The sequence below is a fragment of the Populus trichocarpa genome, chromosome 15, assembly GCF_000002775.5.
Source record: "Populus trichocarpa isolate Nisqually-1 chromosome 15, P.trichocarpa_v4.1, whole genome shotgun sequence".
NCBI lineage: Eukaryota > Viridiplantae > Streptophyta > Magnoliopsida > Malpighiales > Salicaceae > Populus > Populus trichocarpa.
Window position 1 is genome coordinate 8992226 of NC_037299.2, and position 23595 is coordinate 9015820.

Genomic DNA, 23595 nt, shown 5'->3' on the forward strand with positions numbered 1-23595 from the left:
GACTCAGTAGAATAACTATGAATAATTGGGGACTAATCTAATCTTTCCAAAAAAAACAAAGAAAGTGGCATTAGAAAGTGACAGGCAGAGCGGCTAAAATAGTTCCAGATTACCACAAAAAAAAAACTTATAAAAGCAAAAGCCGTAACAAGGCGTTGAGAGAAGACGGACCATTCTTACCAAAAGAGCAGGATGATGTATGGATTCCTAGTATGCAGAGCATCCCAAAAGGCTACAAGAAATTGGCTTAGCTCATTCAATCTCTCAAGGTGCCCTTTGTTTTGTTTTGTTTTGTTTTGTTTTTGAATTGAGGATTTTGTAACAATTGTTTAAATGAGGGGGGAATCTGTTGTTGCAGATCTGTTCATTCCTTACCTTTTGCAACAGTAGATGCTGAAGGTATTTCTGGCTCTCAACCTGCTAAAGTACACAACTTGGGTACGTACTAGCTAAAATAGATTCTCAAGTTATGGAGGAAATGATGATTGAAGAATGAATGAAAATGTTTTTTTTTTTTGGTATAATAGTGCAGGGTAAATGGATAGGATCTTCAACCTGGAATACAATTGTGGATCCTTTAAATGGAGAACCATTCATTAAAATTGCTGAGGTAGATGAAACTGGAACTCAGGTATGTGTGTGTGTGTGTGTGTGTGTGTGTGTGTGTGTGTCACAAACATCCTTTTAATATGTTTGGCCTTCATTTCTACTGAACTGTTGGGATAATTATTATGCAGCCATTTGTAGAGAGTTTGTCGAAGTGTCCCAAGCATGGACTGCACAATCCCTTTAAATCACCAGAGAGGTTTTTGCTATGTATTGTTGATAGACTATATCATGATTGTTCCTTGGAAATGGAAACTTGATGACCATTTTTGGCAGGTATCTTTTATATGGAGACATAACTGCCAAGGCAGCCCACATGCTTGCGGTTCCAAAGGTTAATTGTTCTGAGTCAAAGAATGATGTCTTCATTCTTCTTTTTAATGCTTTTCAATTGGGAATTCTATTACTGATTCTTTTTTTTGTTTAATTTTGTTTGTCAACGTTGATGTAATCCCTTTTGTGATTATTTCAGGTTTCTGATTTCTTCACCAGGTTAATTCAAAGGGTTGCTCCTAAGAGTTACCAGCAAGCTCTTGGTGAAGTGCAAGTTACTCAAAAATTTCTGGAGAATTTCTCAGGTGATCAGGTAAGTTAAGACAAACCTTTCTAAACAACAATTGCCTCAGAAAGGTAAATTCCTGCTGAATGGCATATTGGTATTGAATTACCTAGAATATGATTTATTATGCTTTGTTTCCCATTTGAGATGAATGGGTGTGGTATTGATCATTCTATTTGAGAATTTTTTCTGCATGCATAACTCCCTCTCCTGCACTCTACAGCTAATAACAATTCACATTTTCTTGATTCAAATGGTTCATTTATAAGATATTTTCTATCCTACATGTTCTTTTTCTTTTTTGAAGATATTATTTGCAATGTTTTGCTGACTTTCCTTCAAAAACATTTCTCTGCATGTCACAGGTTCGTTTCCTGGCAAGGTCTTTTGCAGTGCCAGGAAATCATCTTGGACAGCAAAGTCATGGTTTCCGGTGGCCTTACGGTCCTGTAAGTACTTCATGTGCCATATTTTTCAGTTAATAATAACAATTTGGAGATCAATAAGGGATCAAATTATTTCTCAATTAGTTTATTCCATCTGATCTTTAGTCTAGCTTAAGTTACTCAATATGCAATCAGTTAATGCATGCAAAAATTTATTAGAGAGCAGTTGGATATTTTTTAAATTCTTTTTTTTTTAAATGCACACAGTTCACCATTCACATGTATGAAAGAATTTGTATGCAGGTTGCAATTATTACTCCGTTCAATTTCCCACTAGAGATTCCTTTACTTCAGTTGATGGGTGCGTTATATATGGGCAACAAACCCATTCTTAAAGTTGATAGCAAGGTATGATAGTTGAAGATATGTACAATTGTTGTTTTGTTTCCACTTTCCATTTTGAGGTGTTTTTGTGTTGATTATGACTTCATGACCTGATATGTTTCTTAGGTGTGCATTGTTATGGAGCAAATGATACGCCTACTCCATCACTGTGGAATGCCTTTGAGTGATGTTGACTTCATAAATTCTGATGGGAAGACGATGAACAAGCTTTTGCAGGAGGTTGGTTCTATAGGATATGACCGGGTTTTTTCTTCTTCTTTGAACAGTTACTGTTAATATCGTCCAAGACATTTTTGATGTAGCATAATGCACTTTCTTTTACTTAGTTTAGTTCATATATTTTTGTTTAACCTATTAGGTCCGACTTTTCTGGTGAAATTGTTCTATGCCTGGAGAAATTGCATTTCTATTCTTCCCTCTTGTGTTGTATCATAATTAAATATAGTTGTCATTACTAAACTGGAAATTGGAAGAGTTTCTTGAAGCCAAAGTTTTTGTCTGTATCTTATTCTATGATTATTTATTGTGGAATTAAGGCATTGGAAGTGTGGTGGAGGCACAAATGTACATGATGATAGTTTTATCAGACATTGTACAATAACAGATGATGATAGATATTTGTGGATCTGTCCTGGTGATTAAAATTTTCACAATAACGAATTCAGGAAAAATCTCAATTTTTTTAATAGATGTCTCTATGTAACTCTTATAGGCAAATCCACAAATGACCCTCTTCACCGGTAGCTCAAAAGTTGCAGAAAAGTTGGCTGTTGACTTGAAGGGTCGGATTAAATTGGAAGATGCTGGATTTGACTGGAAAATTTTAGGACCAGATGTTAATGAGGTATCTGTAGTTTCTTACAAATATTATTTACTTTCAACAATAATTTTTTGTGTGGATCAAGGCTGATTTCAAATCATCTCTTTCGATTTCTGAGTGGCAGGTAGATTACATTGCTTGGGTTTGTGACCAGGATGCATATGCATGCAGCGGTCAGAAGTGCTCTGCACAGTCAATTCTATTCATGCATGAGGTTAGCTGCTTTAGGTTTCTATGTTTGGTCTAGTACACCACTCGTTTGTATCATGATGGCTGAGTTATTATAAGTAAATCTACCTTTTACCATTTGTGTAGCTTTGCTGCCACTATCTTAATTCAGTACCTTGACATTTGGTTCTTTTCTTTTCTTTTCTTTCTATTAATATGCATGTGCACTGGTGTAGAACTGGTCTGCTACTTCACTCATATCCAAAATGAAGGATCTCGCAGAGAGAAGGAAATTAGAGGATCTAACTATTGGCCCTGTTCTCACTGTAAGAATGAATGGTATTTATAGAATGGTGTTAGGTTCACATATGGTTTCTTCTTTCCATACTTTTCATCAGTTAGCAAAATTATTTAATAACTGAGTTATAGCTTGTTGATCGTACTCATAATATCATGATTCAATATGCTAACTGCAGGTTTTTCTGTTCACTTTTTGCAGTTAACAACTGAAGCAATGCTAGACCATATGAATAAATTACTTCAGATTCCAGGTTCGAAGCTGCTTTTTGGTGGAAAACCTCTGGAGAATCATTCCATTCCTTCCATATATGGCGCTCTCAAACCAACAGCCATTTATGTTCCTCTTGAAGAAATTTTAAGGGCCAAAAATTATGAGCTTGTAACAAGAGAAATTTTTGGACCATTCCAGGTAAACGGAGAATTCTTTTTTCAATTGTCATGCTTCTAGCTTTATTGTACCTCTTACTAAATATTTCTTTTGAGGGCTATTTCTCATAGCAAAGATGGAGAAGTGTGCTGATGAAACCTGACCAAGCCTTCTAATTGAAATTTGTTTTCAAAGTTTTACCATAAGGTTAATATTATTCTGTGACCTGTAAGTTGGTGATGAGGGGTCCATATGAAACTGGTAGTGAGATAATTTAAATTGTGTTAATTTGTATATCTTATTTAGTTGAGAGGAAACAGCCTATGACTTTTATGGGGAACTACCAGGAAATAGGACATGGATTATCTGCTGGTCACCTCTAAGCCATCTTTTACAGACAAAAATACGGGATTAATATAACTATAAAATATAAAATGACGGGGTGGAAAATTGTGGTTTACTGCCTGTGCCATATGGTTTGAAAATAGTCTGACTTTTATGGGGAACTACTGCCAGGTTACTTGTGCTTGCCTAAGGATCCTGTGATATGTGTACTTCATGTAACTATTAAATAACAAACCAGGGTTTGGAAAACTGTTGTTCATACCTGTTCCTTGTGAAGGTATATTATGAGTGACTTGATATTTAAAAGGTTTTGTTATTCACCCACATGCAATCCAATGTTGTGGTACCCAGGAATCATGGATATAGCGTTCGGATACAAATATGATCAGTACAGAAGTGACATTTACTTTCATGAGTTTAAGATATGATATGGCAAGGAGTCGGATAACTGATAAAAACATTTTTTTCTTGTCATTGTGCATGGAATATGGCATTTTGTTTCTGAATTATTAAATATATCGAGGTTGCTATTCATATTAGCTTAACTTCAATAAGTATTATGCATCTGCCAATTTCTTTCCATTACATATTTGAAGTATTCGATGCACATCAGGTAAGTGTATCTATGCATCTAATATGGAAAGATATTATTAGAGAAATATCTGTGTGCTTCATGCTACTGAGATACAACATCGTAGTAGAGAAATATCTGTGCGCTTCATGCTACTGAGATATGACACTTGATTTTCTTCTCTAGTAAATATGTGAATGTGTATTTTTACAAGAAGATAAGTTCTATCAACATGGTGGATCCATTTCTATTTGATTCCAGGTTATTACTGAATACAAGAAAGATCAACTCCCAATGGTTTTGGATGCTTTGGAGAGAATGCATGCTCATTTAACGGCCGCTGTAGTTTCAAATGATGTTCTGTTTCTTCAGGCAAGACTCGAAAACATCTTTGCCTCACACCCCACCCCACTCCCAATAGTGAATTTGCTATTGAAGTTTAATGTTTCCCTAAATGATAAATCTAATTACTCACTTTCAGTTGGTTTATTGACTACATGTATATCCAGGAAGTTATTGGCAAAACGGTGAATGGGACTACTTATGCTGGATTAAGAGCAAGAACAACTGGGGCTCCACAGAATCATTGGTAGGATATCGAATCAGAGTAGTTTTGTTGTTCAAGTAAGCTGAACTGCTTATAAATGTCAAAAATACAATGATGTGTGGCAGGTTTGGACCGGCTGGAGACCCGAGAGGTGCCGGGATTGGCACCCCAGAAGCAATAAAACTTGTTTGGTCTTGCCATAGAGAAGTGATATATGATTTCGGTCCCCTTCCAAAGCTTTGGGAAATTCCACCGAGTACTTAAAGGAGTTGTTTTGACTAGAAAGAAAGGCTGCAATTCTTGATTGCATACAGAAAATTATTGCATGTATCCTTGAACCAATCAGAATTTTCTCTAGTCTTGAAATAAAGTGAAATTTTGTAAATTTTGTTACAAGTTAAAGAAAAGATTGTTTAGACCGTTTAATCACAGGCTACATAACAAATAATATTTATGGGTCTAAAAATTATTCATGCTTTGGACCAAAAATCATATTTTTAGGTTTAAAAATTATTTTACAACGAATTCGAACTCAATCTCAAGATCTAGGATAAAAGATCTGAAGCTTGAAGCCTAAGGCCTATGGGGCTTGAGGCTTAGGGCATGAGGTCTAAGTGTGGGGCTCGGGATAGTAAAAAAACTTCAAATTAAACTTGTGTTTTTTTTCATAATTGATGTGATGGGTTTTGGAATATATTTTTTTTGTTAGGCTTATAGCTCATGAACTCCTGTAAATCAAATCCCCTATTATAGTAAAGACTCTCTAATACATAAGTTAGTAAATTATAGTAGGAAAATAATGTATAAAAAGAAAACATAGAGTATGCGTTGTGATTATTGTGTATGGTATTGTATTGTGGTTTGTGTGATGTTACTTGGTAATTTGAGATATTTATACACCTTGGATCACATAAAATTGCATTGTGGAGAGCAGAGTTGCAATCATGTTGTGCAAGATTTAGTCATGGAAAAAAATTGTCTTTACTGCCCAAATAGCTTATAAAACTAGTTATTCGTGTAGGTGCTATACTGGACAGGGTAGGCGTCATACTAGTAGTAGGTGAAAAAGTTTGTCATCGACAATGATAATTATGCACCCATACTAACAAAATGTAAAGTGAAGAAATCAGTTGGCGCCTTGTCAAAACAGTAGGGGGTTAAAGCAAGACAAACACGAGTATGATAATGTTTTCTTCTCTTCCTTGTTAGGTTTGGTTAGGCTACACTTGAAGGGTTGGTTGGGCTATTTTTTCTCTTTCTTTCCTCTTTCCTTCTTTTCTCCTTGGTTGGGCTTTCATTGGGCTTGGTTTGACTAAATTTTAGTACTGAGTCGAAGAGTCATTGAAGAATCATGAACTTAAATAAAAAGAAGAAGGGTGTGTTAGCATGTAAGGAAGGTTGTCGCCAATTGATGGTGTATGGCTTCATCTTAGCTCTAATAATAGTTTTCCTTGATATTGTTGAAATCATCTTAGAAAACTCCTTTCAATGGTATGGTGCATACACATAGCAAAGTCACGATGACACTCTAGAAGCCTATTCTTTTTTTATTTTTCTTTATTTTTCTCTCTCATCCCCTCGATTTTCACACTTGAATTCATTTGTTTTTTTATTACACGCTAGTCTTATCTTTTAATTTTTTTTTCTTTTGGGCTCGGCCAGGCCAAGAGAGGCGGTTTGAGCAAAAACTTAGGCTTGGTTAAACCTTTTTTTCTTTTTTTCTTCTCTTTTCTTCTTTTTTATTTTATGCATGGTAAGGCATGTTTGGGTCTAATTAGGCTTTTTCTCGCTCCCCTTCTCTTTCTTTCCTTCTTTTTATTTTTATTTTTATTTTGGGCTTGATTGGGCCTTTACCATCAATTGCCCACCTAGTCTTTGAGAATGCTTGCATTTTAGAGAATTTTTCTTATATCCAAATTAAAAGTATGTCCAATGAATAATTACGATGATTTTTCATAAAGGCCATTTATATGGTGAATTTTTTTTTTATTATGAATGTTATTTTAGGGAGGTCATTGTATAAAGATATGGACACTTTATTTTAAGATATAGAGATTTCATTATAGAAATGGAGATTTCGTTGGAGGCATGAAGATTTTGTTTAGAGATATCATTGAAGACAAAGAAACTTTATATGAAGATTTCTTTTACAGATATGAAGGTAAATAGTACCATAAGAAAAACACATAAAGATAACCAGAGAGATGATATTGCTTCTTTTTATATATAAAAAAAAGTTCAAAATATTTTCTCAGGTTAGTAGAGGTATAATTCTTGGAAATTATACGATATCAAGCAACACATTATAGGATACAATGGCCTCTTTCCTTTTTTTGTTTGAATTGCATTTTCTTCTTTATAATCTATTAGAGGTAACCATTGATGATCAATCTTTATATTTTTTTAGGGTATAACAATTCTCAATATCATGCCTATTATTGTGATGAAAGAGAAAATGTATTGGGATCTTTTGTGTTTGCATCACTTTTTATAGGAGGGAGATACTGTAAAAATTATTTTCCCTTGATGGAAATCAATATCTCAGTATGTATGGTGGTCAAAGGTATGGTTATGATTTCAAGAAATGTTAGTCAATCATAAATGGACTCTTTCAAGTTCCTTTTGGATGCTCTAAAGCTGCCAGAAGACTAATGACGCTTATAAGATTTTGCTCTCTATTTTTGGAATGATGTCTTTCCTTGGTCACACCCGTTTTCTCTACGCAAATGTGACTTTTCATTGCTCGTTTAACTTTAAAAAGAGTTCAGTCGAGAAGCGTGTACATAATAGTTGCCTTCATTTCCATAGAGAATAGTTGTAGACCTTGTTAATCAAAACTTTAATGGCAATAAGTTTGGGAAAACTCTCCATATTAAGCGTTTCTTTGTTAAATATTTTAAGATATGCTACCGTGCTTTCATCTTCTCGTTATGTGATGATAAAGAGATTTGTTATGCTCATTTTGACTGATATTTTTGTGTCTAAGTGAGATATGATTTTAGCACATAAATCATAAAAATTGAGGACATAATCGGGCTCTAAGTTATAGTACCATGCTTGAGTAGACCCACAAAATATCAATGAAAAGATTTTGTACGTAGCACCATTATTTTGCGCTAGAAGTTCCGAGCTACTTCATACATTTTGTATGTGTTCTTTTGGGTCTAAGTCCATCATGGTTGTCTAAATTTACCTTCTTGAATATGCAATTCTTGGAGAGATGGACATGCAATACTTAATTTTAAAGTGGAGAATCTCTCATTTAGTAGGGGCAACATTCATTTTTAGAAGCTTCTTTCATAACTAAGTATTGAGGTCTTTTATGAAGAGGTTATATAAGTGAGAATTAGAGGAGTGTCAATGGTGATAACCGCTCTTATGATTGGGACTTGCTGATGTTCTTCTTTTAGATTTTTAAAGTTCATGCCTAAAATGTCTAGTTTAAGGATGTTTATTTATGGTCATAGTGGCTTCTTTGTAGGATTAGAAAACAAGTGTTGTCACATCCATTTTTCTATATGTTGCTTTACCATATTCCTTTAAAAAGCTAGGTTGTCTACATACACTAGGTGGTGCATGAAGTGAAGCTAAGTGTTGTGTCACCACTCTTTCTTCTTCTTTATTTTATGCCCTTTAGGCCTCTACCATCATTACCTTTTCTCAATTCACCTAAACAAAACTCAACATAACACATTATGACATATTTTGGTGAACAAATTATTTTGAATTAAAGGGGCTGAAATAGCATAAAACTAGTTTTGTTGCTCTACTTTGGATATGGATTTAAGTTGTCAATAACGTTATTGCAAGTTTTTTTTAATAAACTTTAGTTGCAATCTTATAATATACAAACAAGACTCGATCGAAACCTAATATGAGTAAAAACAAATCTATTTGCTAAAAATCTTAATCAACGTTGTTATCTTAAACGTAACAAAATGAGCAAGTTCTAGGGAACTCTTCTTTATTATCATTAACCTCGGCCTAATGTGTTAACCTTGAAACCTCTCGACCTGATTATTTGCATAGGTCAAGCTTTAAATTAATAATGAGGGAGTTGACCTGACATGACTAAATCAATTTGATGGGACCAAAGACAACTTGGATTACCGATTAAATTGTGGGTTGACTTAAACAAAAATACTATAACATATTTTCTTATTTAGATTTTAAGGTAGAGACGAGACAAATTACTCCATAGTTAACTTGGGTTAAAAGAAAAAATCGTGACCTGGGTAATGAGTACAATCAAAATGCATTAGCCTAGGCGGTTATCTTTCATTTTTTTCTTCCTTGTCCTTTTTCTCTCCTCGGCTAATCCTACACTAGGCTTGGGTTGAATTGAATTCGAGTCTAAATTGAAGAGATATTAGATAATCAGATATTAAAATGAAAGAAAAGAGTTTAGACTAAGGTGGGATGCAATTTTGGACTTACCTGAAGGGATCCTATACAATCAAGGACCAAACTTATCGAAGGGGTCAAAAGATAGTCGGCGCGTGTCGAATACACACTAACATGTGGGAGGACCTGCCATGTTTTGACGATATGTGCATAGTCATTTGGCCTTCAAAATCGATCATCCTTGATGTTCACGAAAGCTTCTTAACACCTTCTTTCATTATAGATGGTGTATGTTGATGTTTGTGTCATTTGGTGGTGTTTTCGACGAGTTTTTTTTCTCTATCTTTTTTTTTTTCTGTCTCTCCTCCCATTGAATTCTGTAGCTTTTTTCTTTCTTTCTTATTTTTGCTCTATTTATCAATAACAATCCCTTGAATTTCAATCCCTTGGAAAATTGAAAAATCCAAACAACACTAATGCAAAATTAAGCCTAAGAAAAATGGTAGAATTGTTTTCCCCCTAAAAAATAGACATCAAGCTTGTGGAAATAAATCATAAAAAACAATTGCAAATAAATAAATGCAAAAGAATTAAATCAAAAAACAAACTTTGATATAAAACATTTGGCATTATGCTATTCCAATTAGTTTTTTTTTAAAGCGGGTTTTAGGCGACGGAAAAAAAATTATATTTTAATAAATAAAATTGAAAATATCTTGTTACGGAAAATAAACTTAATCCTATTCCTTAAAATTATAAGGCGACTAAATCAACTTTTATATAAAATGTTCTTAAGTATAATTAAATACCATCAATTCTACAAACAATAAAAATCAAATATATTTTTTAATAATTTTCTTTAAATATAAATTGAACGTGCTAATAATATTTATGTTGTTATCAACATATATAACCTATCCTTAATAATCATTATTATTGTGATAAATATAATATAATTTACAAGTAAAGATTATAGAGTTTAAAATATTTTGATGATAATAATTAAAATATAGATCACTTGGTATATGTTATAATATAAGTGATCTTAATACGTTTTGTTATCTAGACAAAGTATGACATATACAGAAATATTGTATTAAAAGATAGAAAATAATTTAAAAATAATACATTTTACAATACTTTTCATAAATTTAATTTATTTATAAAAAAAGATTATCATAGAAAATCTCATTGGTAATAAGATAGTTTTAATCTTTTAAGCATGATTTAGTCTTTGTCTATAAATGAAAATTTATACATGATTATAAACTAAATAAATAAGCTTATTTATCTAATTATTTTGTGAATTTTGGACAACAAAGGAGACAAATCTATGCTAGGATGGTGGTGAATTTTTTTTTTAATTCAACTCCAATTTTTTTAGATAATTAATAAAACCCTCTTATAAAAAATTAATAAAATATTTTTTTTTGTATCCATCTAACTCCAAAACAATTTCTCCATACTAAAAAATATCTTATAAGGGGATTTTCAGTAATTATTATTATTATTTGTTCTTTCATTCACAAATAAGAGCATCTTATTTGTGAAATGTTAACCCGGTTCAATGTCTGAACCGGGTCTGAGAAGCCTGGGAGAGAGCCACTAATGAAAAACCTCTTAAGCCTAAAACCCTAGCATCCAAACTTATACTCACTTCACTGAATTCCCCGCAATAGCCGCTCCAGCACTGCTGCTCTCTTCAGGTTTGCCTTCCCGTCTCTTTTCTATTCACTAACGTTTTGCCTTCTAATGATGATATGATATACAGATTGTTTGTTTAATCAATCTGAATCAAACATGGGTCTCTTTTCTTTTTCTAACGTTGTTTTGTTTCATATCGCCTTAAGCTACCATAACGATTCATGGGTCTCTTTTTTGTTCCCATTGGGATTTATTCTTTGGTTGTCAGATTTTCGTAAAAATTAATGTTGGCATATAAGTTCTTGTGAATTTTATATACTTTCGGATTAGTTTCTAAGATTATATACTGCTTCTTTCACAGGTTTTGTGAATTTCTTGTCATCATGTCTTTGCTTCAAGTGATCACAAAGGCCTCGGATGATTCTGACCATGTTGTCTCCCAATCCGAATACCCAATAATTTTAAACACAGATGATATTTTCCTCAATCTGAAGCCAGCACTTGAGAACCTGGATGCCACATCACTTGCCAATCCTGTTACTGGATGGCAACTCTCACAATCTGATTCCCAACTCATTGATTCTGGAAAGAAATTCTACACTAAGCTAAAGCGGAAGCTCAAGGATCACAGTAATTTTAACAAGGATGGCTTCTTTGAAATTCTTATTCCATTTCTTGAGAAAATTGGGCACAAGGCTGGTATTGCAGTGGGGATTGATTCCTCTGATGCTGCTTATACTCGTGTGTTGATTGAGAAGGTTGGTTTTTCGATGGGTAGAGATGTGGCTGGTTTGGTTATGAAAGCGTGTATTAGTTTGGAGATCTGGGATTTGGTGGAGACTTTGATTGTTAATCGGATTGTGGATCACTCTTCATATTCGGATTTGGTCATGAGTCTTGTGATGAAAAAAAGGTCTGACTTGCTCTCCCTGACCATTCAATATGCTTCGGATTTCGGATTGTCTGAGTTGCTTTCCATTTTGAAATATTTTCTTTGCCCATCAAAGGATGCTTACAGTTGCATGGTGAATGTGAGGAAGGAATGGGAGAGCCAGGCACTGTTAGCTATTGAGATGGCAAGCGATAAGAATCTATTGGAAAAGAAATCACAAATAGCCAAAGATTCTTCAATATTGCTTATGCTTGCACATGATGGGTTCTTAACATCTGAGCTTTGTTTGCATTATTTACTGGCATCGCCAATTGTTGACGAAGCGATATTGACATCTGCAATTAGTAAACTGAATGGTAAAGAGATGATGAGTTTGATTAGGTATTTGGGGAAATGGCTCAGGAAGTATGAGATGTTTCCTCAGGCAGGTCCCTGTCCAAAGGCTTCATCTGCATTGGGTCTAAAGGCCTGTGATTGGGTTCCTAAACTTGAAGATATTGTCAGATGTCTTGGTTTAGTGCTGGATGAAAACTTCTCCTCACTGGTGTTGCATCCTGGCTTCCATGAAGAGCTGAATTCTATTGGGGGATTTGCTGCTTCTCTAGCCTCAGAAGCTAAACTCAGTTGCACTGTAGCAAATGTCATTGAGAATTTGAGAACCCAAAGTAAAGGTGAGCAGATTTAGGAACTTGGTAAAACGATTACCGTTCTACAATCGATGTAATTTCGCCTTCATTTTGGATTTAAGCGGGGTTAATACTAACGTCTCTTGTATTTTTATGATTTTGGGACCAAAATTTTGTCTTCGGTGTTTATCATCTTCTGGTAGACAGAGCAGCTAGTGATTTCCTTTAACAGCTTAAATCAAATTTTTTGTGTTACCCTGTTTGCGAATTTCTGTGTGGTCAATTCGTGGCTCACCTATTTCAGATGGGTGACAAAATGTGGGCATGTATTAGCTCATAAGATGAATGTAAAATTTTAGTTTGCCCACGTTTCATTGGTTTCCCGAGGCTTTTAAGTATCAGCTTTCGTTGAAAATTTTTGAGTGCCAGGTCCCAGGCTTGGATCTAATCTTCCGCTTGTTAAACCCTTTGTCTCAGGACCTGTATTAGGTATATTACTATGCATATTCATGAATCAGTTTATTTTATATCTATGCTTCTACTCTACTCATTATTCATCGAAAAAAAGATTTAGATTTCTATATGAATTTCAGATATCCACTAATGTTCCTTGGTCAGATGGGGCTCGACCACTGGTAACCAAGCAGCATCTCTATGGCAAATCCATTGGCTATCAGCCTCGTATTCATTTTTCTTGGTGAAAATAGGTGTCCCATCGGAAGAAAAGTTCAGGTGTAAATTAGTACTTGATGATATTTGAGATTTTGAGGACTGCAGCGCATACCCCATGCGTTTGTTTGAGACGCAAGTTGACAATAGCATCAAGTCAGTCAAACTACCGGACAAAAATTACAATTGATGCGAACAAAGTAGAAGACATTAGTGCTGGAAACACATCACTGAAATTGTCGAGAAAACCACCATTGAAAAATGGGATGCAATGCGCTTTTTTTTCAAATTTGACATAATTCGCGAAAGTGAAAATAAGACTTGTGTGAGACTGTTTCACAAAGCTGCAATTTCATCAATCTACTAGGCATTCAATTGTAACAAAACCCAATAGAGAAATGGGTACAAGAGAGGGCACCATGAATCTCAGTCAGAGTGGCGCATGAGATAATTTATAAAAAAAAATAATTCGAAGGCCAGCTTTCAGTGAGCTAACAACATGAGACAGCTATTCTTGCGTTTAGAGGGATACAAAAATTCTACAACGAGACAACATCCCTCATTAAATGAAAGCTTTGGGTAAGAAAATAATAGAAGCCCTGCCTATCACCTAAATAGATTCTTTTGAAGAGTGTGAATGAAAGCCAGGAATCCTGGCATGAGTTTGCGGTGTGACAAAATACACCAAGAAATATGCTTTCTCAACTTCTTTTCTCATCCATCTCATCAAAAACCTTCTGTAAGTGCAAAAACTCGGCCAGCTAAAGGCTGTGGTAGTCTTTGTACAGCTTCTTGGATTTCCTAACCACAAGTGAAAATCAGCAATTTACTTGGGAAGATTGAAAACACTCGACAACATCGCATGTAAAACAACAAATGAGAAATGAATAATGTCAGATTCACAATCTAATCAATTGGTCCGTTCCAAAGAAATCATCATTAGAATATAGATAGCAGAACTAGAAGAAAGAAAAAGTGAACGATTCCTACAAGTCAAATGGTGCTATCTAACTATAGGTCAATATCCAAGCACAAAGCTGATAATTTCATCAGCTTGAGATTGAAATTCTAACATTTAATCAACTTCACAAACCAATACAAGAAGTTGTTTAAGGGTGAAAGTTCCTCATTTCTTGGAGCCCCTTTTCTTTACTTTAATGGTTATTCCTAGAGTTTGGATAAAGGCATCAAGCTATATCCCATAATAAGCACAAGGAACCATCAGAAATATACCTTCACTGTGTAACGAGCTGAAAAATGAATTAGAAGGATTGCTTTGTTCTGAAATTTGTCTGCATAGTTAACTATCTGAAAGTTGTATATCAGAAACATAATGTTACTAGCTTAAAAAGATATGCATTGCAGGCAATAAAGAATAGAGATAACTTTACCTCAAATAGATGAGTGTGCCCATAATCTCTTGCATGCTCAACTGTTACTGTGCCATCAACAAAGGTGCTCTGCACGAGACAGGGAACAATGAGATGATAAACATCCATATGTCTTATGTAAATGCAAACTAAAACAAGAAAAATTTCATCAAAATTATTCCCAATCACCATGATGTTAGCCAAGTTAGAGTTGGCAGTTTCATAAACAAAAGGTTAGACTATTTCAGTAATAATCAACAAAACTAAGGCTTAACAAGCACCGTGTGGAGTAAACATGCGAGTTTAATAAATTAACTTTGATGCGTCTTTTGTTCCTTAATTGTTTTCATTTACTTATTTCAAACAAAATATGTTATGGCCACTTTATGCATAAAAGTTTCTCTGAAATTCTTTGCAAATACACATGAAGTTTGCCATTAAGAGTTGGCAGTTAGAAAACAAAACACAATTCTTTAAAAATATCTCATTAATAATCAACCAAGCCTTAACAAGTACTATGCAGATATGAATTTTAAAAAATTATATTTGATGAGTCTTTTGATCCTTAATTGTTTTCATTTACTTATCTCAAACAATATGATATGGCTGCTTTGAGCATACCATAAGTAATAGAGCTACAAGTTCCCCAGTTATAGGCATTTAAATCACCTAATTTATTTGTACGTATCTCATCCCATTCATAAATTTTACAACATCCCATTGTCTTGTGGTATTTATAGAGCTATAGAGTTGATAGGCAATACACACCTCAATAAACAAAGACATATATACCCCAAGGATTAACTATCATGGCCAATATGGAAGCTTAAGCCAACAAAACATCCCCCCCCCCCCCCCGCTCATTTTCTCACATGCAAGACACCCACAGAGGCATTTCAATAATTACTAGCCTTATTGAAGTTCATGCAAATGAGAAAAGAAAATGATCAAGTCTCCCAACATTTAAGCCATTCATTCTTGTTTGGTCTAATGATTTCGAGATGCACAAACCAAACACACATGGTTGAGAAAACTAGCAGCTTATAATCACCAACTAAAATCTTAAAGGCACAGCATGAACTCCACACATACAATAGATCGCACAAAAGTCCAACTCGAAAAGAAAGTGATCAAGGTAATAATATTCAGCTACCAGCTGTAAGCTAAGCAGACTTTTACAATGCATGTGATTTTACTCGTTTATGATTACTATACTTAAAAGCGTAAGTTCACTTCATAAACATTGGAATTGAAGATGAGAAAGATATCAAGTAACAAAATCAAGAAATAATAAAAGGGATGTACCTCCATAACAAGAACCTTGGCCCTCAAAACATCAATATTGGTTTCATCGATAATAAAGTCTGACATGGTGTCACCAGTAAAAGCGATCTCAGGAGAAGTTACAGTGTTTGTAATCTGCCCGTGAGCAAATTTTTCAGGTGATGAATAACATATAGAAGAGCAACTAATCTATAATAGCAGTAAATGCAAAAATCACAATCATGAAAACCTAAATCTCAGTGATTTACTCTCTATCCTCCCCTCTTAACATGAAGAGAAAAAGGGGTTGTTATAATAAAAAACATGCATCATGACTTGGATTAAAAATTTGCGAGAGAAATGCCTTAAAGTTAAACTTAAAACATCTGTTGGGGAGTTTGGAGGGGGGAAATCAACTAAGGCTTTATGAATTTGGTTGAAAAGAAAAATGTTTCTTCCCGTCCAGTAACTGTAAATACGAACCTCAACACCTGATGACTTCAAGCTTTTAATCTCATTCCCAGAAAGGCCAAGGTACTCCTGCTTAAGTTTCTGTTTCACAGAGTAAACCACATAACCCTGCAATACCTCAAGTAGAGTACCAATCAAATAACTCAGCATGGCTAAAATTAGATGCTCAACCAAAAGAATATTTCTTAAAAATTAAGAGAAATATAAGAGCAACCTGACTTTGAATTGCGTGGTACGTCTTGAATGCTCTTACTTTAAGGTCCTTTCTCACATAAAACTCTTGTCCTAGAATTACAAGCTATGTTATCAACACGAGTCAAAATTACTAACAAATGTATGTAACCAGGGGAAACTAAAACATACAGCTAAGGACACAAGACATTACCGACATCGAGAGCGATAAGGTGATGCTTGAGCTCTGATCCATCAAGTCTCCTATGCACCTCAAAGAGTTGTTCGACAGTTTCTTTGATGCAAGTGGGCACAACAACTGTTGGAGGCTTCATTCGGTATAAGCCACGGGTGGCAACATACATAGGCAGTCCTCCCTAACAAAAAAGCTTGGATTCAATTCCCTTGCAAAGACATTACATATAACAAAAAATTTGAAATCAGAACCAAGAACATTTCAGAAGGATAAAAAAAGGAGCTATATTGAGAGAAACTTTCTTGAAAAAGAAAAATTGAAGGAAAAGAAAGAACTGACAATATGATCCATGTGAGCATGAGAGATGAAAAGGAAGTCCTGTGAGATAGCGCGTTGTGGGCATCGACCAATATCGAAAGCCATATTGAGAGAAGAGAAAATAATGCAAGTTTCATGCCCTCCTATTGACAATCCCTCCACTGGGTACCCTTCAATTATTCTTTTCGTCTCTTCTTCCTTTCTCTTTTCCCGAACTGAATCATCACTCTCGTTCTCTTCTCCTCTTTCTTTTCTTCTTTCCATCTCTTCTCTTATGGACAAATCCCCCACGGAGCACGAGCTAGAAGGGAAGAACAAGGGGTTTAAATTATTGGGCAAATCTTAGATTAGTACCCCAACTACATGTAAATTCTTAATTAGGTCCCTTAACTACTGATTTTTCAATTATAGATATTTAAAATAACACTAAAAAACAAGGATGGTAGTTAAGAGAGACGATCTTTAGGTGCCGTTTGATAGTGTTGTTGCGTGTGAGGTTGAGTCACATGAATATGCATTTGGTTATGTTAAAACCGGGTTTTATTTTGGTGGGACCCATCAAGAATTGAGGTTGCACTTGTGATTGAACAAAAAAAAGAAAATTGAGCTTTGCAACAACAACTCACCTCATTTTTCAAGATCCACCGAGAAAACACATATCCCCTGAAAAGAGAAAAAAAGTCGTTGGAATATCAAACTTCCCAAAACCTCAACGATTCATCTAAAAAATTAGAGCAAAAATACCTTGCAATTGTTTCTTGACCGATTATATCCCTCGTCTCTCTCACAAAAAATTCGAGATCTTTGTCTCCTCCGACTATCTTCTCTCCTCTACTGTCAAAAATAATTTCCCTTCCTTTTTTCTACCCGGTACGCCTTTTCATTTTTTTGGTCTTGTTGATCTGTTTAAAAAGGTTTTTTTTTCATTTTTTTGTTGCTTTCACCGTGAACAGTTTTGTATGTCTTCTGTGCTTGTCTTCTTCACAAACGATACCAAAATTAATACATGATATGGAATCTTCTTGTTTTGTAGTTGCAGAAAAAAAAAGAAATGAAGTCCATTTTTTTTTATTGTTTCTCACAATTTTGTATTTATTGTTGATGAATCTATTTGCAGATCTGAGTTGGTTTTGGAGGCATAAGAACAAGTTGATCCTGAAAAATTATTTGGGAACAAAAAGAGAAGGTGTTGTAAAATTGAGTATGTGTTTCTTTTTCTACAAATATTTAACTAATTACTTGTTTTTAATAATACATGAATTAAAGTTTTGGTGTTGTGTATTGTTGTTGTTTACAATATTGTGAATATATGGTGTTGTGAGGTAGGTTAATTAACTACAACCATTTCTTGCTTGCATGCCGATATGAAAAAAAAATTGAGTGTTGTGAATTAGGTTAATAAACCATCTGTATTTTTGGGTCATCTGTATTTCTGGGTCATTTGCATTTCTGTCTCGACAATATTGTAAACTTTGTTGATTGTTCTTATTTACAATATGGTTAATTCTGATTTTACTGTTGTCATTTTAGGCCAAAACTATGCTGCTTCATTTTAATTCTTTTAGAACTTGATGCTACAAAATGCTATGATTAGTGGTCTCTTTCGAGATTTAAGAATTGGGCTACGAGGGTTTATAAGAAAGAATCAACAATTTCTTGGTCTAACATAACGAGTAATTGTAGTCAAGTTATTCGATGTTTGGTCTGTAAAGGGTTTTGGTTGAAGAAATTGTGATGTCTGTTTATTTTTTTTATTACCTTGGTGAATGACCACTACAATTATCTCATGTTATATTAGATCAAAAGGGCACCAGTCTTGTCAATCAACGCATAACTAATATCAAATACAAATACACAATATGCCTTATCTCTTATTTTGGTACCAAGTTTTCATGAAGATTTGCAGAAGTGATGTGTAATGTTTTTGCTAAAGTAGCTTGTTTTATGGAAGGGCTATAATTTTGATAGAATGGTAATTAAATTTAGCTGATGTCATTATATATTACATTACATGTTTGATCTAACTACCATATATATATTTGATGGTCTCAGTTCATTTTTGAAACTGGAAGTCTTTTTCTTTTCATTTCAATGTTGTTTACTCCGTTGATTGTTTGAATACTTGTATGTTAACTATACTTTCATCCAAGATTAGCCAAATTTTAAGCATGTTATAATTCATTATGTTTGCTTTCAAATATGTTATCCAACTAGGAATGGAAGGTCCTGAAATTATGGATAAAGCTGCTTGGACTAAAGAAATGTTACATGTTTTTTGTGACCTTTGCATCAAGGCTATCGACATGGGAATGAGACCAAATACTCATTTTGACAAAGCTGGTTGAAAATATTTGTTGACAGTTTTCAAAGAACAAATTGGTCATGCATTCACCAAGACACAACTGAAAAACAAATGGGATGGTTGCAAAAAGGATTAGAGGATATGGATAAAGCTCATTTCTGAAACTGGTGTAGGCTGGAGTAATGATTTAGGAACAATTTCTGCTAATGATGAGCGGTGGAAAGCAAAACTTCAGGTTATTTGTCATGATCCCTAATCTTTAATTTGTTTAAATCTCAGTTTAGTAATTACTAAATTATTTGAAGTTGCATGAAATAATTTCATTTGTTTTATGTAGGAAATAAAAGGAGCAAAAAAGTTTAAGCAAGCTGGTATCGAATCGTCTTTATGTATGAAGTTTGACAGAATGTTCTCAAACATTGTTGCTACTAGAGAGTATGTGTGGGCACCATCGTCTAGAGTCTTGTGTGATAATAATGTTGGTGTTGATGGCAATCAAAATGCCAATGTGAAACAACTTGATTTGAAAGAAGGAAGCGGTGATTCGAAAGATGATGGAATTCCAAATTTCACTGATGATGTTTGTAACATGGTTAGAGGGGTTAATATGTCCAGCAACAACAATACATGCAGCGGTGGTTAGAGAAAAGAAAGAGAAGGCTCTAAGGTTCAAGCTGAGAAAAAAAAGGAATTATGGAATTAGGTTACAACTATTGTCACGTTGGGATCAATTGGTTGACAACATGTCAAGCAATAATGATTCAACATCTATTTGCAAAGATATGAAAGGGTATAGTATTCTTGAGGTTATGAGCAAGCTTCACTCAATTAAAGGAGTTAATATCGGAGATGATTTTCATAGGTTTGCTACTGAGTTTCTAGGTTTGAGAAGGAATGGAGAATGTATACACGATGTAAAACACCTTAGACGGAGAGGTATATATTGATCTCAAATGCATGATTTCATTTATTCTTTGGTAATATTATTTAGAATGTTATTTAACATGTTTTGAAATTTCATGTTATTGATATAAATTTCAGATTAATATTGTGGCAGTTTTCTCAAGATGATATGGAATAATGATTCCTTTATGTTGGTTCAAGAGTGTAAATAAATTTAACAATTGAATCTATCAATTATTGGCGGCTACAATCAGTTAGGTTATAGGACATTAATATTTATTATGTTCAAGTTATGAAAGGTAGATTAATTTAGTTTAAAACTTTGGTGTTATTTAATCATTGTTGAGTATGATGAATTGCGATCTTGTTAAGTAATTATAGGAAAATACTATTCAATTTTCCGCGAGATTGGTTGATGATGTGGACAATACTTTTAGTTTTATCTGACATAACAAATTTGGCTTATGAATTCCACTAGTTGATGATATGGACAAAGAGTGTAGTTTTATGTGACGAAACAAATTTGGCTTATGAATTATTCTACGTAGAAAATCAAATTATAAGAAAGTTGGATATGTGCACAATGTTATATAAATATTATATTCTTCTAATAACAAAATTGATTTAAAGCGACAAAACATACAAAAAGTCAAACATGTTAAAAAAATATTAATCATATATCATAGGATGCATAAATCAAAAGCTAGGATCTGAAATCTAACAAGTAATCAATTGTGGCAAATTGAAGGGATATGAAAACTTTTCATATGCTGACAAAATACATTGCATTACATGTTGTACGCAACTTGCACAAGAAACAAATAGAAATGACATGACATGATAAATGAATTAAAATTTTTATAAATGGTATAGACAAATAAAGTTCTGAATGAATGAATTATTGAAGAACAAAATATGTACAAAAGATCACAACAAATGCAAAGAATTATTGTTGTATTGAAATTTTCCATACAATTGCAATAATATCAAAGTCATGTCAGGCATAATGTCGATATACACTTGCAATTTCATCAATTACATATGTCTCTATATTCTATATAAGGCAATGCTTCTTTTCTCCAAGTTAATAAATTATTGTTGCCAAAGAACATCTTTTCTACAAGAATTATTGACACCTTAGAGCATAATAAAAACACAGAGGTAAATAATCAATTTTTTGTATGTTATTATTCATTTATTTTTTCCATGTATGTTTGGTTTTTGTTATTGTGTTTGATTTGAAAAACTGGTGTTTAACATTATTCATTTATTTAGCATTATAAATATGGAAGATGTACGTTTTAATGTAATATTCAGCGAAGATCTTGATGATGATTATGAAAACATAATGAATCGTGTTGTTGATCACATTAATTATCATGGTGGTGATGACAACAGTGGCTCAGGAGGGGATGATGATGATGGGGAAAATGATGACGACGACAATAGTGATGAGGATGATGAATCATTTTAGAGGTGAGAATTTGATAGGAAAAAATTAGTTGTGTGTATATCTAGGGTAATAAACATGTATTATATTAATTATATTCATAAAGAATCGTGTATGGTTTCATACCACACATGCATGTGTTGGTTGACTGAAGTTTTAAGAGGATATTGAAAACGATACGTCAACATGTTTAGAATGGACACATCAACTTTGTTAAGTTGTGCAGTGATTTAGAAACAAAGTATGAGTTAAAAACCTTCGAGAAGAATGAATGTTATTGAAAAAGTGGCTATATTTCTATATACAATAACATTAGGAGCATCAAATAGGGAGATTCAAGAGCAATTTCAACATTCAGGTGAAACTATTAATAGATGCATTAAAGAAATCCTAACAACAATATGCTTGTTTGTGGTGGATGTCATAAAACCAGAGGACCTCAATTTTACAAACACTCAACAAGAAATTACAATGAATCCAAAATATATGTCTCATTTCAAGGTAAGACAAATTGTTTGTTAAATGTAAAACTAAATTGTTTTCTGCATGCTAGTAAGTAATGATGTTATAATTGTTATTGGTTTTCATGTAGAATTGTATTAGTGCAATTGATGGCACACATGTGCGAGCTTGCATATCAACTGAAAATCAAATTCCATTTATCGAAAGAAAGATGTATCGACTCAAAACATAATGACTGCTTGTAGTTTTGACATGTAATTTATGTTTGTGTGGGCAGGATGGAAGGCAGTGCCCATGATATATATATTTTTCTTGAGGCTATTGATAATAGAAATATAAAATTTTCTAAACCACCATAAGGTAGTTATATGATAGAAATTGTTATGTAATTATAAGTATAATAATTTGCCTTTTATTTACTAATATTATGACAAATTTAAAATGTTGTTTGTAATTAAAAGTAAATACTATTTGATTAATGCTGGATATCCCAATAAGTATGGGTATTTAGGTCCATATAAAGGTGAAAGATATCATTTATAAGATTTGCGTCGTAGACAACCAAGAAATCAACAAGAAGTTTTTAATCGTGCACATTCATCGCTATGTAATGTGATAAAATATTCTTTTGGAGTATGGAATAGAGGTGGATGATTTTACAAAACATGCCTGCCTATCCATACAAAATGCAAGTTGAAATTGTAATGGCATCAATGACACTATATAATTACATTAGAAAGAGATCGCATGATGACGTAACATTTATAGAATTTGATCGCAATCCAATTTTATTCCTGATTATATTTTACTTGATGTTGTTGCACACTCAGGAAGCCATGAAAACTGCAGGCCTTGTTGGATGAGTTTCGTACGTGATTGAATTGCAGATAGTTTAATGGAACAATAAAAAATATTTTGCATAAAGTATTGTTTATTTCATGTTATAGTAGTAGTAGTTAAATCTACAATATTTTAATTAAAAATCATAAATATTAATATATGTCTTTTTTAGTCATTTTATAACCTTAATTTGAAAAATATTTTTAACCAAATAAATTAAATTATTTTTTGTTTAACCTCAATTTCAACTACAGTTTTAACCAAACATATATTTTATCAACTCAACCTCAACTAAAAATGCTTTTTATAAAACAACTTTTTTCAAACTACAACCATAAAAGCTACCACAATACCAAATATATTTTTAACGGGATCTCCAATTATCTTAAAAAGAATCTGTCATAACTGAAAATTCAGTTTTTTTTTAATTTATTGTATCATTTCTACTCTCATTGTATTTTTTTTTTGATCTTGGCAAATGATTCAAGTGTTATGTTTTTAGCTACTAAGCCTTAAGTTTTATGATTTTATGTACTCACTCGGAAATTTCTTATGATAGTCAACTCGATATAATCGTAGATGCATTTTTCTTTTAAATAT

The 23595-nt window shown here is 33.4% G+C and overlaps 4 protein-coding genes across 5 annotated transcripts; 3 read left to right on the forward strand and 1 right to left on the reverse strand.

The window, feature by feature from the left end:
- Window positions 1–103: 103 nt before the first annotated feature.
- Window positions 104–5459, forward strand: LOC18105810 (probable aldehyde dehydrogenase). Of its 2 annotated transcripts, none has more exons than XM_024586083.2 (16): window positions 104–269; window positions 359–438; window positions 528–631; window positions 738–805; window positions 883–940; window positions 1079–1192; window positions 1531–1614; window positions 1855–1959; window positions 2062–2175; window positions 2669–2800; window positions 2895–2990; window positions 3181–3270; window positions 3444–3653; window positions 4789–4899; window positions 5037–5116; window positions 5200–5459. In XM_024586083.2, the coding sequence occupies exons 1-16, from the start codon at window positions 193–195 to the stop codon at window positions 5336–5338; spliced, it is 1662 nt and encodes a 553-aa protein (XP_024441851.2). In that variant the 5' UTR covers window positions 104–192; the 3' UTR covers window positions 5339–5459. The 2 variants fall into 2 exon arrangements, with proteins under 2 accessions (XP_024441851.2, XP_024441852.2); XM_024586084.2 differs by having other exon boundaries at window positions 2901–2990.
- Window positions 5460–10972: 5513 nt separating this feature from the next.
- Window positions 10973–12947, forward strand: LOC18105811 (uncharacterized). Its single transcript, XM_006374426.3, has 2 exons — window positions 10973–11124; window positions 11424–12947. The coding sequence occupies exon 2, from the start codon at window positions 11446–11448 to the stop codon at window positions 12637–12639; it is 1194 nt and encodes a 397-aa protein (XP_006374488.1). The 5' UTR covers window positions 10973–11124; window positions 11424–11445; the 3' UTR covers window positions 12640–12947.
- A 762-nt stretch (window positions 12948–13709) lies between these two features.
- LOC18105812 (tRNase Z TRZ1) lies at window positions 13710–17359 on the reverse strand. The gene is made up of 8 exons (XM_006374427.3): window positions 17060–17359; window positions 16739–16901; window positions 16568–16638; window positions 16366–16461; window positions 15925–16038; window positions 14641–14709; window positions 14483–14557; window positions 13710–14050 (listed from the first exon to the last, which is right to left on the reverse strand). The coding sequence occupies exons 1-8, from the start codon at window positions 17300–17302 to the stop codon at window positions 13976–13978; spliced, it is 906 nt and encodes a 301-aa protein (XP_006374489.1). The 5' UTR covers window positions 17303–17359; the 3' UTR covers window positions 13710–13975.
- Window positions 17360–19254: 1895 nt separating this feature from the next.
- On the forward strand, window positions 19255–19983 carry LOC112324380 (uncharacterized). Its single transcript, XM_024586829.2, has 3 exons — window positions 19255–19378; window positions 19514–19575; window positions 19678–19983. Exons 1-3 carry the CDS (start codon window positions 19255–19257, stop codon window positions 19981–19983), a joined length of 492 nt encoding a protein of 163 aa, XP_024442597.1.
- Window positions 19984–23595: the final 3612 nt, after the last annotated feature.